Source organism: Neophocaena asiaeorientalis, unplaced genomic scaffold (assembly GCF_003031525.2).
Source record: "Neophocaena asiaeorientalis asiaeorientalis breed wild unplaced genomic scaffold, Neophocaena_asiaeorientalis_V1.1 scaffold91, whole genome shotgun sequence".
NCBI classification, from domain to species: domain Eukaryota; kingdom Metazoa; phylum Chordata; class Mammalia; order Artiodactyla; family Phocoenidae; genus Neophocaena; species Neophocaena asiaeorientalis.
The window spans coordinates 1,282,806-1,295,428 of record NW_020173198.1 but is presented as its reverse complement, the minus strand read 5'-3'; the positions used below and the strand labels follow the sequence as shown (position 1 = coordinate 1,295,428).

Sequence of the window (12,623 nt, the reverse complement as noted above, 5' to 3'; positions counted from 1 at the left end):
TAGGAACTGCCTACTGGCCAATCACTGAGAGGAAGAGGCGGTGTTCAGGAAGAAACCAAACGGGACCCGAAAGGCGGCACAAAGGGCGACCAATAGAAACAGGAAGTGGAGAAGATTTCGCCACATCCGGTACTGCCTGTGGCGCCTGCGCTCTGTGCTGGGGAGGCCAGTGACGTCCAGGGGAGTCCAAGATGGCGGCGATGGGGTGATTCTGCTGCTGGTGAGGGGCCCGGAGCCGGCGGGGCGGGGTCCAGCAGGTGGGTGCGGAGGAGGCTCGGGGCCGCAGGAGCTCCGGCCGCTTCCACATCTCTGCTCTCTGTGTTCTGCAGGTGACGGAAGCGTCGCCTCCGCCTGCCTGACGTGCCTCGGGAGAGCCTGCGCCGCTCCTCCCCGCCGCGGCCATGTCTGGGCCCGGCAACAAACGCGCCGCCGGCGATGGGGGCTCGGGGCCCCCAGAGAAGAAGCTGAGTCGCGAGGAGAAGACCACAACCACGCTTATAGAGCCCATTCGTCTTGGGGGCATCTCTTCCACGGTTCGTGGGCTCCTGTTTCAGGCCTCACAACTTACCAGAACTCCCATCTCTGTTCTCCGTCCACGTCGTCCAGAGCCTTACTCCCAGTTCCCCAGGTTTAGCAAGATCCACTTTTCAGAACACTCTGTTGAAAGAAACCGAGGACACGACGTCTGCCTTCCCTTTACAGATAGGAAAACAGGTTTCCAGAGGGCGTGTGACTTGTCAAAGACTTCAGAGTTAGGAAGAGGCAGAAGCAGAACGTGACCCTCCTCACAACCGAGACGCTTTCTCTGTGGGTGTCTGAGCCTCTTTAAATCCTGTTAGCAGTTAGTCTGGGGATACTCCCCTCTCCCATCCATTCCATTTTGCTTTTCTTTGTTTCTTTCTATGATTGGGTTCTTGGTCCCTGCTTGACCATCTTCTCGGCCCCTTTGTTTCCTTGGTAGGAGGAGATGGACTTGAAGGTTTTGCAGTTCAAGAATAAGAAACTGGCAGAGCGGTTGGAACAGAGACAGGCTTGTGAAGATGAACTCCGAGAACGAATTGAGAAGTTGGAGAAGCGGCAGGCCACAGATGACGCCACACTCCTCATTGTCAATCGCTACTGGGCCCAGGTGGATGCCCTTCTACTTGCCAAGACCTGGCCTTGATCCAGCTGCCAATCCTCAGATTCCTCTGCTAGGAAAGGAGTATCATGCTGGGAAGCACCTGAGGGATTCATAACATTTTTGGTGCTTTCTTCCTTCAGCTGGATGAAACTGTGGAAGCCCTTCTCCGACACCATGAGAGCCAGGGGGAGCTGTCTTCGGGGACAGAGGCGCCTGGGACCCAGGAGGGGCCAACACGTGATGAGACCCCTCTCACAGAGCCAGGGACATCGGAGCTGAGGGGTAGGGCCAGAGCCCTGGGATCTGGGAAGCTTAGTTAAGTTCTGGGGAAGGTCCTGGAGAGGAGGGAACTTTGACATTAGGCTGCTGAATTCCCTGCTTGCGCGCGCGCGCGCACACACACACACACACACACACACACACACACACACACACACACAAATTGATTTCATATCTGGGCAGCAAAGGGCAGTGGGTAAGAACACAGGTTTTGGAATCTGAGTGACATGGTTAAGAGTGCAATTCTTGTTTTGACACTCTTAGTTCAAAAAAGTATTAAATGCTGACTGTGTAGTTGACATTGTTATAGCTTTGGAGGAGACAAAGAAAATAAGAAAGAAATACTTACTGCCTCAACCATTACGGAGAAAGTGATTATAAACCATAAGAAAAAAGTATAGGGGTCCCTGAATGGGAATTAGTGTGTATGCACACTAATTTAGCTTGGGAAGGCAGAGAAGGCCTTCCCTGAGGAAGTGATTTGGTAGCTCTCTGGCTTTGAGGAAATTACCTCACTGAACTGCAGTTATTTCACTTTTAAGATGGGGATAACAACAGTACTACAGGTGTTGGTTATGTTGACTCAGTGAGCCATAGAGAGTTGAAGGAGGCGATCTGGAACTTGGTAAAGAGTGGTGGTAACTTACCATTATCCTCATGAGGGTCTGTCTGTCCCTCCCAGAGCCCCTGCCAATGCAGCTGCGGCCACCTCTCAGTGAGCCAGCCTTGGCTTTTGTGGTGGCCCTGGGTGCAAGCAGTAGTGAGGAGGTGGAGCTGCAGCTGCAGGGCCGCATGGAATTCTCCAAGGCAGCTGTGTCCCGTGTCGTGGAGGCCTCTGACCGCCTACAGCGCCAGGTGGAGGAACTCTGTCAGCGAGTATACAGCCGAGGTTAGTTCTTTGTGCCCCCACCCCAGAGGGTCCAACTCCATTTGCATCTTTATGGTATCCCCTCCTCAGTGCTCCTGGCCCAGAGGCAGCCACAGTTCCCCAAGGAATAAATCAGCCATGTTTTCAGGTGCAGGGTTAGGCTGTTGATGGTGGCTCTCGCTTTGATTCCTGGAGTTGAGCTCTGGAGAGATGGGTGGGAGGAGCTGTTGATGCTGGGGGAGCTTCCCCCTTGTGGCTGGAGACCTCTTGGGAGCACTGTGCACAAATCTTGCTGGCAGTTGCTGATCCACGAGGCATAGCAGCACGTGCCCAGGCTTTGCAGGCAGGCTGACTTCTCTCAGCCTTAGTTCTGTCAGTCCAGCCTGGGCGTTCTGAGCAGATGGCTCTCCTCTCTGAGCTGGTTTCCTCCTTTGTGCAGTGGGGACAAAGACTCCTGGCTTTGTCATGAGAAAATGGCAAGACAGCTGGTGGATCACACTGGGCAATGACCTAGCAGACTCCAGGATGAGTCAGTACTTTGACCCATTGCCTTGGACTTGGCTCTTACCCGAGCCCTCCCTTCACAGGGGACAGTGAGCCCCCCAGTGAGGCGGCTCGGGCACGCACCCGGGAGCTGGGCCGTGAGAACCGGCGACTGCAGGACTTGGCCACCCAGCTACAGGAGAAGCACCACCGCATCTCGTTGGAGGTGGGAGTTGGGCTTTTAGGGTGGGATTAGAACCAAGGCAGGGTTTGGATTAGATGGGCACCCAAGGATCTCAGGGAGCCGGGTCTCTTATCTAAGTACTTGTCCCCTTCCTTGTCCCCAGTACTCTGAGCTCCAGGATAAAGTGACATCTGCAGAGACCAAAGTGCTGGAGATGGAGACGACAGTAGAAGACCTGCAGTGGGACATTGAGAAGTTGCGGAAGCGTGAGCAAAAGCTCAATAAGCACCTAGCGGAGGCCTTGGAGCAGGTAGGATCATACATCCGGTCAGATGGAGCCAGAGCAGGGTACTTGGGGCCCTCGCTTCTCTTCTCCACACCCGTCTATTCCTCTGTCTTCTCTCCACAGCTCAACTCTGGCTACTATGTATCTGGGAGCTCCTCAGGCTTTCAGGGGGGCCAGATCACACTCAGCATGCAGAAGGTGAGCAGCAGCATTCTTCCTCGTCCCTCCCACAACCTGTTCTCTACCCTACCCTTGAACATCCCCTCAGAATTAAGGACAGACGTCCAGCTGTGGTCTCGGAGGTCTTTCCCCGTTACTCACAGTGCTCTTTATTTCATTCTTTCATGTGTGTATTCAGTAAATAATTGCTGAACACTAAGTGCTAGGTACTGTGTAGGAAGCAGGCATTTTGGAGAACGAAACAGACAGGGATTAAACCTTTCACGGAGCTTAAGTTCTAGTTTGGGTAACTGACAAGAATTAGGTAAGGTCGTATGTACATCAGCTGGTTAAAAGTACCACTTAGGGGCTTCCCTGGTGGCGCAGTGGTTGAGAGTCCGCCTGCTGATGCAGGGGACACGGGTTCGTGCCCCGGTGCGGGAGGATCCCACCTGCCACGGAGCAGCTGGGCCCGTGAGCCACGGCCGCTGAGCCTGCGCATCTGGAGCCTGTGCTCCGCAACGGGAGAGGCCACAACAGTGAGAGGCCCGCGTACCGCCAAAAAAAAAAAAAAGTACCACTTAGAAAAGAGGTGTTGGGGTATGTTGGAGTCAACTGGCATTCTCAGTTGTGTAGCTGAGAAAGGGCCTTGCTGTCGCTGTCTCATTCCTTGTCCTGCTTTTGCTCTCTCAATTCTTGGTCGTTGCACACTTTTTCGGTGCTACAGGGTCACTGCGCCCTGTCTCCCCTTGCTCAGCTTGCTCTTCAGGTCTTCCAGGAAGGCTTCCCTGACCCCCTGTCAGTTACAAGCCTTGCTTCCCAGCACTGACCAGGCAGTACTGAGTTTTCTCCTACTTGCCTGGGAGCCCTTAGGAAAGTGCCTGGGTCCGGCTTGTCCCTGGGCCTTCAGAGTACATCACTGCTCTGCAGAGGGGAGCTTGGGTAGGGCATATGGTGGGGCTATGAGGGAAGCATGCGTCCTGGCCTGGCCCTGCCTCCCACTGCCCTTCCCACTCCTCAGTTTGAGATGCTGAATGCGGAGTTGGAGGAAAACCAGGAATTGGCCAATAGCCGCATGGCAGAGCTGGAGAAGCTGCAGGCGGAACTTCAGGGGGCTGTGCGGACCAATGAGCGCCTCAAGGTGAGCTGTGTTTGGGACTGCGAGGGCCTGAGCCTGCACAGTAGGAGCTGAGCTCTGAAACCTCTTGCTGATTGCCTTTGGACATCCCTGCCCCTAGGTAGCCCTGCGGAGCCTTCCTGAGGAGGTGGTACGGGAGACAGGGGAGTACCGAATGCTGCAGGCGCAGTTCTCACTGCTCTACAATGAGTCTCTGCAAGTGAAGACCCAGCTGGACGAGGCCCGTGGGCTGCTGCTGGCCACCAAGAATTCCCACCTGAGGCACATTGAGCACATGGAGGTATGCCCTTGGAACAGGGGCCGGGGACAGGGGTAAAGGCCAGATCCTTAGGGTCAGATTGTTCCTGGGTCAAGGGTGTCAGAGGCCCTGTGTGCCTGCCAGAGATGCCTTGGGAGTAAATTCCTCCTGAGCTGCTGAGGCCTGAGGGTAGGGGGGGCTTGCCGGGAGCTAAGGGGTTGGGTGGGTCCTTAATGCCTCAACCCACAGAGTGATGAGCTGGGGCTGCAGAAGAAGCTGCGCACAGAGGTTATCCAGCTGGAGGATACGCTGGCCCAGGTACGCAAGGAGTACGAGATGCTGCGCATCGAGTTTGAACAGAACCTGGCGGCCAACGAGCAGGCGGGTATGTGGTGAGGACAGGGTTGAGGTGGGGCCTTATCTGGGATTGCTGGGCCCTGGTGTGGCCAGATGCTTATCCAGATGTAAGAGGTTAAGTCCTTTCTTCTCCCAGAGCCTCATCTCTCTGTGGAAAATGGGGACCACACCACCTGACTCAAAGGTGCAGTGAGGCTTACAGCCAGATGAGGTGGCTCATGGAGCAGACTTAGCCAGAACGGGAGCTGTCACCCTCATCCATACTTCTCTGGCCTTATGGTGCCTCTCTGAGATACTAATTCATTTTTCACAGATTTATTGAACACTTTCTATGACCCAGGCTCAGTTCTAGGCTTTGGGATGATACCAGTGAACAAAACACGACGGATCCCTGTTGTGGAGCAGTGTTATAGTGAGGGAAGACAGACAACAAAGGAGGAAAAAATTGAACATGTATATTAGGTTGTGACAAATATATCAAGAAAAATAAAGCAGGGAGGGAAGATAGGAAGTATTATGAGAAATGCCGGGGAAATGTAACTAAGAAGATGATATTTGTTTAAAAAGCTAAAAGAAGTGGACTAACTTACTTTTGTGAATTTACAGTTAGTTATGTGTTCCTTTGAAAGGAAATTTGGAAATATTTTAGAAGTCTGCATTAGCAGAAATAACACACATAGGCAGTGTCAAGTTATGTTTAGGTGAATTCTCTTCATTTATTTGATGAGATCACACTTTCTGCATAAGGCTTCAGTTGTTATCTCCTTTGTAATGAGAGTGATGGCTCTGGCCCTGCCCCTTCCCCCACTGAGGGGTTGGGCCCTTAACCCAGGGACCAGCCCAGCCTTCAGCCCAGCCTTGGTTTCCTGTACTCTTCCAGGGCCCATCAACCGGGAGATGCGCCACCTGATCAGCAGCCTCCAAAACCACAACCACCAGCTAAAGGGGGACGCTCAGCGATACAAGCGGAAGCTGCGGGAGGTGCAGGCTGAGATTGCCAAGGTGAGGAGGGGGCTGCCTGGGGAAAGCTGCGGCTAGACCCCAGTGAGCATGCCTCACCTCAGCCCTGTTCTCTCTGTGCTTTGCAGCTCCGGGCCCAGGCCAGTGGCTCTACCCACTCCATCCCCACCCTGGGCCACCCGGAGGACTCTGGCCTGAGTGCCCCAGCCCCAGGGAAAGAAGAGGGTGGGCCAGGCCCTGTTGGTGCCCCTGACGCCAGAAAGGAGATGGCTTCAATGCCTGGCGCTGCCATTACTACCTCCTTGGTGAAGAAGGAAGACCTGGTCCCTTCTGAGGAAGAGGCCCAGGCCCTGACCCCCGGGGCCCAGGGCCCCTCCTCCCGGGCCCGAGAACCTGAGGCTAAACCCAAGCGGGAGCTTCGGGAGCGGGAAGGGCCTGGGCTGGGACCCCCATCTGTAGCCTCAGCTCTCTCAAGGACTGATCGGGAGAAGGTCAAGGTGGAGGAGGCCAAGAGGAAGGAGTCAGAGCTCCTCAAAGGTCTCCGAGCAGAGCTCAAGTGAGGCCCTGTTCCTTTCTCCTTCCCACCCCTGCCAAGTGGCCTCCAACCCTACTCACCAAGCCTTCCTCCTGTGCCTCCCCCAGGAAGGCCCAGGAAAGTCAGAAGGAGATGAAACTGCTGCTGGACATGTATAAGTCTGCACCCAAGGAGCAGCGGGATAAGGTGCAGCTCATGGCAGCGGAACGCAAGGCCAAGGCTGAGGTGAGGGCAGGTAGGGCCTATGAGGTGTGCAGAGAGGCTGCCCCAGGGGGTTGTAACCAGAGCAGAGCCCTAGGTCAGCAGGAAGCAGTGACAAGAGAGCTCCCTCCTTCTGGTGGTTATAGGTCGATGAGCTACGGAGCCGCATCCGGGAATTAGAGGAGAGGGATCGGAGGGAGAGCAAGAAGATCGCGGATGAGGATGCCCTGCGGCGCATTCGTCAGGCAGAGGAGCAGATAGAACACCTGCAACGCAAGTTGGGTGCCACCAAGCAGGTGCGACCCCGTTCTGGTCCCCTTGCTTCTGAATATTGGAATTCCCTAAACCTCCTGTTCTAGCACATGACCTGGGTCCATTCTGTGGTTCTTTGCTCAGCCATATTTTCCTGTGGTTTCCCCACTGTCGTCTTGTCCATCTACTACATTCCATCTTGTCCCTGCCCACTTGCTGCAGGAGGAGGAGGCTCTGCTCTCAGAGATGGATGTGACAGGCCAGGCTTTTGAGGACATGCAGGAGCAGAATGGGCGGCTGCTACAGCAGTTGCGGGAAAAGGACGATGCCAACTTTAAGCTGATGTCAGAGCGGATCAAGGCCAACCAGATTCATAAGCTACTGCGGGAGGAGAAGGATGAGCTGGGCGAGCAGGTTCTTGGCCTCAAGTCCCAGGTATGGCTGCCCTGGGCTTGTTAGAGTGGAGCTGGAGAGGCAGGGGCTCCCCAGCACTGAGTCCCCACCCCTGTCCTCAGGTGGATGCCCAGCTGCTGACCGTGCAGAAGCTGGAGGAAAAAGAGCGGGCCTTGCAGGGCAGCCTCGGGGGTGTGGAGAAGGAGCTGACACTGCGCAGCCAGGCCCTGGAGCTCAACAAGAGGAAGGTGAGGCCAGACCTGTGCGAGGGGACAGCAACCTGGGATGCTGGCTCACAGCCTCACTCTGTGACTCTGCTTAGAGAACTTGAAGCAGATGACCTGGGCCAAAGTCTGGCTCTGCTTCATCTCACAGCCCAGCTCATGTCTCAGACACTTACTGTGTTCCAGACTGTGTACTGGAGGACTTTGCATGCTTGGTCACATTTCAGTCTGAAAATAATCCTACAACAGTTTTTATTGTTACCTTTCATAAGTGAGAAGATTGAGGCTCAGGGAGGTAGCTGACTTGCTCAAGAAAGAGTGGGACTGGAATTTGGGCCCGGGGTCTCCTTGGCTCCACAGCCCACGTCCTGGCCACTGCATTGGTTAGCTGTGAAATGTGCATGGTGGTCTCTGTCATGTAGTTGTATTAAACCTAAGAAATGTTTAGCTTGTGGTAGTTGTTCTTCTGAGGGTAACAGAGTTAGGAATGATCTGTGGCGCCCTCTTGGTGACATCACTCCTCTAGCTTATGGTAAAGGCTTAAGATTAACATTGACTTTCATCTTTTTTCCCCTCCTGGACTTTTTTTCTTCTCCATTTGGCTCATTCATTTAAGCAGTATTAGTCATACCCTTGCTATATACCAGGACCTGCACTGAGTGCTGGGGAGATCACGGGAACAAGACCGTCCTGCTGGAAGTGGGAACTTCCAGTTTTGAGGGGCAGATAGCAAGCCAATAATCCCACAGACAAAATAACATTATTACAGATCATAGCATGTTTTGTGGGGGTGGGGGGGCACGCTGCACAGCTTGTGGGCCACGGCAGTGAAAGCCTGGAATCCTAACTACTAGGCCACCAGGGAACTCACAGTATGTCTTATGAAGGAAATAGAGGCGGATGAAAGAAAAATAGGACAGCGTGTCTCAGGAGGTGACATTTGAGCTGAGGCCTCAGGGGGTTGCAGGAAAAAAAAGTGTGTTGAGGGGAGTAGAAAGAGGAGCCCGGTGAAGCCTCAAAGACAGGAGAGAGCGTTATGCAGTTGAGGAACTGAAGGTGTTGGGAATGAGGTAGACTAGGAGGAGGTGAGCGTTCAGAGGTCCGGAGACAGAACCAGTTCCAGTGAAGGTAACTGGACTTATCCCAAGAGCAGGAATCACTGGATGGTTGACACAAGCATCTGTGGGCCATGGCTCCACATGCCTGACTCCCCAGGCTCAGGCAAACGGTGCCCCTCCTCCCCGCTCCACCCACCTCAGGCAGTGGAAGCAGCTCAGCTGGCCGAGGACCTGAAGGTACAGCTGGAGCACGTGCAGACACGGCTGCGAGAGATCCAGCCTTGCCTGGCAGAGAGCCGGGCTGCCCGTGAGAAAGAGAGCTTCAACCTCAAGAGGGCTCAGGTGTGTGGTGGGCAGGGGGTGGGGGCGGGGTGGGGGCGGGAGGTTCAGATTGAGGACCCTTGCACTCAGCCTAGCCCCTCTCCTGCCCCAGGAGGACATCTCACGGCTGCGGCGCAAGCTGGAGAAGCAGAGGAAGGTGGAGGTTTACGCAGATGCCGATGAAATCCTCCAGGAGGAGATCAAGGAGTACAAGGTGGGGCCTTGGGGCTGGGTTGTGCTCCAGGAATCTTAGATGACCTAGGAATCTTAGATGGGGGGTTGGTGAGAGCTCTGGTGGGTAGTCTGGGGAACCCAGAAATAAGGTAGGGTGGCAAAACCTGTGCAGAACCCGATGTGGAGAATCAGATAACTATCAAGTGTGGTACACATACTGTGTGCCAGGCAGAGTGCCTGGCTAGGTATGGGAGGGCTAGGCACTAGACCTGGTCTCAGATCTCTTGAAACTGACAGTCTGTTGGAGGAGGCAGCCAAGTAATTCTCCCATCTGAGTGATGAGCAGTGTGATGGCAGAGGCGAGAGGGGCTGTGGGAAATCAGGGGAGCCCCTTAACAGCCCTGGTGGTCAGCAGGCTTCCTGGAAGGAATATCATCCAAAGAAAAACTGAAGAGTGAGTCAGGGTTGGCCGTGATGAACAGGGATGAAACTATTCCAGCAAAGGGAAAGGCAGAGGTGGAGGCCCTTAGTTGAGAGAGGCGTGCTGGAGGACAGAGCTGGACAGTCGTAGTTGGAGGACAGAACATGGGTTTTGTGGTGAGTGACAAGCCTGGTGGGAGTTGGGCAGTGTTAGATCCTGAAGGGTTTGTAAACCAGGTTGAGCTGCACTGTAGTCAGTGTGCAGAGAGCGATGTCTCAAGGATGTTGAGGATGAGGTGCCTGTGGGACTTCTTGGGAGGCTGTCTGGGAAGGCACTCAAAGCAAAAGGGCTGGTGTGGAGGACAGGAGTTTGTGGGGGATTGTCAGCAGAGGCAAAGGTAGAAGCCACATATAACTGTTGTCACCCAGGGAGGGTCTGTGGCATGACACGGAACAGGGGTCACTCCCCCTGAGGAGCCTCGAAACTTAAATGGACAGAGGAAGAGGAGCCTGTAGCTTAGGAGGAAGGAGAGCGATCTAGAGGGAATTGATTGGGGAAGGGTTTCAAGGAGGCAGAGGTGAGCTCAGAACTGCCAAGAAGGCAAATGAAGCAGGTGTTGAGAGATGCCTCTTGGATTTGGCAGCCTTGGTGGGAGTTCTTGGGCAGAGGTGGAGGTGGAGGTCAGATCACCTGGACTCTCACCTACTGCAGTGAGGAAAGGGTGGAGAGTGAGTCAGTAAGTAGACAACCTGTTGAAGCAGTTTGGCCTTGAAGGGGCAGAGGCAGCTCGAGGCAGCCATGAGGGAGCAGGGAAGGGTTTTTGGAGAAACAACAGACTGCAGCCTGTCAAATGCTGATGGGTAGGGTTCTGAGAGCTAGGGAAGAGGTGATGCTTGTGGGGAGTTGCTGAGGTGGCGGGCAGGGCAGAGGATGCATGTTGGGAATGCTGAGTTGTGGGAATTTCCTGTCTGGAGTTGGAAGTGAGACCTGGTGGCAGGTGGGAAGTTTCAAGATAGGAGAGGAGATTTGTAAAACCTCCTTAGAGAGAAATGGATCCCAGGACCCACAGCAGGATTTCTGGGCAGCACCAGGGATGGGCCCAGTTGAGGGTTGAGAACAGCAGATTTCTAGTGGCACTGCCATACCCAGCTGTGACTTACCAGATGCAGGTAAGAAGGTAGAGAGAAGAAGGTGGAGAGAAGGTAGACAGTCGGCTTAAGCTAGGATTGGGGTTTTGCCAGAGAAGGCCAGAGGGGCAAGAGATGAAGCCCCAGGGCAGAGGAGCTCAGGTTGGAGCCTGTGGGTCATTGACCTTTAGAGGGGACATGTGACCACTGGCCATCACCACCCAGATTAGAGTCTAGATTGTGCTACTTTCTAGTTTTGAAACCTGGGCTTTTGAGCCTCAGTTTCCTCATCTGGAGGGTGCTTATCCCTACCTCCTAGGGCTATGGTGAGAGTTAGGTGCAGTCTGCTCTGTGGTGGCCTTAGTCTGGACCACCTCTTGCTATCAGCTTGGGATCCGGGCCCTGTCAGGATTGTTCCTGAGCTGATGCCTTTGCCCTGCCCAGGCGCGGTTGACCTGCCCCTGCTGTAACACCCGCAAGAAGGATGCAGTCCTCACCAAGTGCTTCCACGTTTTCTGCTTCGAGTGCGTACGGGGCCGCTATGAGGCCCGCCAGAGGAAGTGCCCCAAGTGCAACGCAGCCTTTGGTGCCCATGACTTCCACCGTGTCTACATCAGCTGAACCGTAACTCAGGGGACTTTGGAACACCCATGGACCCTGGGGGCTGTGCCTCCAGTCCCTCCCCACCCCACACCCAGTGGCCCCCACCCTCCATTCTGGACCCTGTGGGCCCAGCCCCTCCCCATGTAGTTGGTTTTGGGGGCCCCAGTGCATGCTAGTGGGAGTGGGATTAACCAAGCTCAGTTTCACCTTTTCCCCAAGGTCAGAACTACAGCCTAGGGGGCACTTGCCCTGCACAAAAGGTCTGCTGTGAGAGGCCTGAGGGGCCCAGAGCACTCAACAGAACTTCTTGGAACCTGGCCCTAAACCTTCTCCAACTGACTCCATGGGCCCATCCCAGCCCTAAAGGGGAAATTCCCCAGGCTGTGACTTCCCGCACAAGTGGAAGTTCACTACCTGCTTACACACCCACAAGTAAGGACCAGGGGTGGGTCAGATCCCCAGCTCCTTGCTCTGAGACTGGGCTCTGGGGCCCAGGGAGTTTCTTTACCCTCTGCTCCCCAGACCTGGGCAGACCTTCCCTCCTGTGGAGTTCCTTGGGCTCTTTGGTCTGGTCTTATACTAAGAGCACCTCCTTGGTGGGGGCACTGTCTTCTGGGAAGCTCTAAGGTTGCTGCAGTCACCTTGCACTCATCTTGGGAGTGCTGAACTAAGATCATCAGTTTCTATTCTAATCAGACCCCTCCCAATCTCTACTTCGCTCCCAGGCCCCACTTACAGCCCTGATGCTTCCCAGGGCTCCGCTGGGTCCCCAGCCCTGACCCTGCTTTCATCCTGGTGGCCTTAACTTTAGTGGAGGCAGAACTTCCAGGGGGAAAAAGGGACAGACTAGTGTGCTGGGCCGACTTCCAATCATTCCAGGTAGAAGAGCATCTAACACCCTGTGACTGAGCCTATACCCACAATGCTTCCTGTGCTGCCTGCCCAAGCAAACTCTATGGGCTGTGAAGGCAGTATGCAGGGGCCTGGAAGGTGGAGCTGCTGAGAGGTGCAAGGCTCCTCTTGGCCCCTGCCCTAGAGATGTCTTGTATAGGCTGTTAATTGTTTTGAATAAACGTCCAACCCTCAGCCTGTAGTCCGGGTAGCCAGGCTTCCTGCCCTAAATGTGGTTCCGGATTTTGGCTGTTACCCTTGCTCCCAGCGCTGCCCTGGCTGGCGTGTGAACCTGGAGGACCTGCACAGATGAGACCCCCACTCCCAACACCTGGTTAGACTGGGCTT

The 12,623-nt window shown here is 54.7% G+C and overlaps 1 protein-coding gene across 3 annotated transcripts; it reads left to right on the top strand.

The window, feature by feature from the left end:
- The first annotated feature begins 109 nt into the window (after nt 1–109).
- Nucleotides 110–12,477, top strand: RNF40 (ring finger protein 40). 3 transcript variants are annotated; one of them, XM_024744187.1, is made up of 20 exons: nt 110–220; nt 330–533; nt 962–1,129; nt 1,264–1,405; nt 2,085–2,291; nt 2,858–2,979; nt 3,101–3,247; nt 3,347–3,421; nt 4,404–4,523; nt 4,621–4,800; nt 5,008–5,143; nt 5,996–6,117; nt 6,204–6,631; nt 6,718–6,835; nt 6,958–7,107; nt 7,286–7,498; nt 7,579–7,704; nt 8,940–9,080; nt 9,172–9,273; nt 11,226–12,477. In XM_024744187.1, exons 2-20 carry the CDS (start codon nt 402–404, stop codon nt 11,400–11,402), a joined length of 3,006 nt encoding a protein of 1,001 aa, XP_024599955.1. In that variant the 5' UTR covers nt 110–220; nt 330–401; the 3' UTR covers nt 11,403–12,477. The 3 variants fall into 3 exon arrangements, with proteins under 3 accessions (XP_024599955.1, XP_024599956.1, XP_024599957.1); XM_024744188.1 differs by having other exon boundaries at nt 161–257; XM_024744189.1 differs by lacking the exons at nt 110–220; nt 330–533 and adding an exon at nt 605–807.
- The last annotated feature ends 146 nt before the right edge of the window (nt 12,478–12,623 follow it).

Coding starts and splice junctions, on each gene's coding strand:
- RNF40 (XM_024744187.1), top strand. CDS start 402: ATGTCTGGGCCCGGCAACAAACGCGCCGCCGGCGATGGGGGCTCGGGG. Junction 6,836..6,957: donor AACGCAAGGCCAAGGCTGAG/GTGAGGGCAGGT, acceptor TGGTGGTTATAG/GTCGATGAGCTACGGAGCCG. Junction 9,274..11,225: donor AGGAGATCAAGGAGTACAAG/GTGGGGCCTTGG, acceptor TGCCCTGCCCAG/GCGCGGTTGACCTGCCCCTG.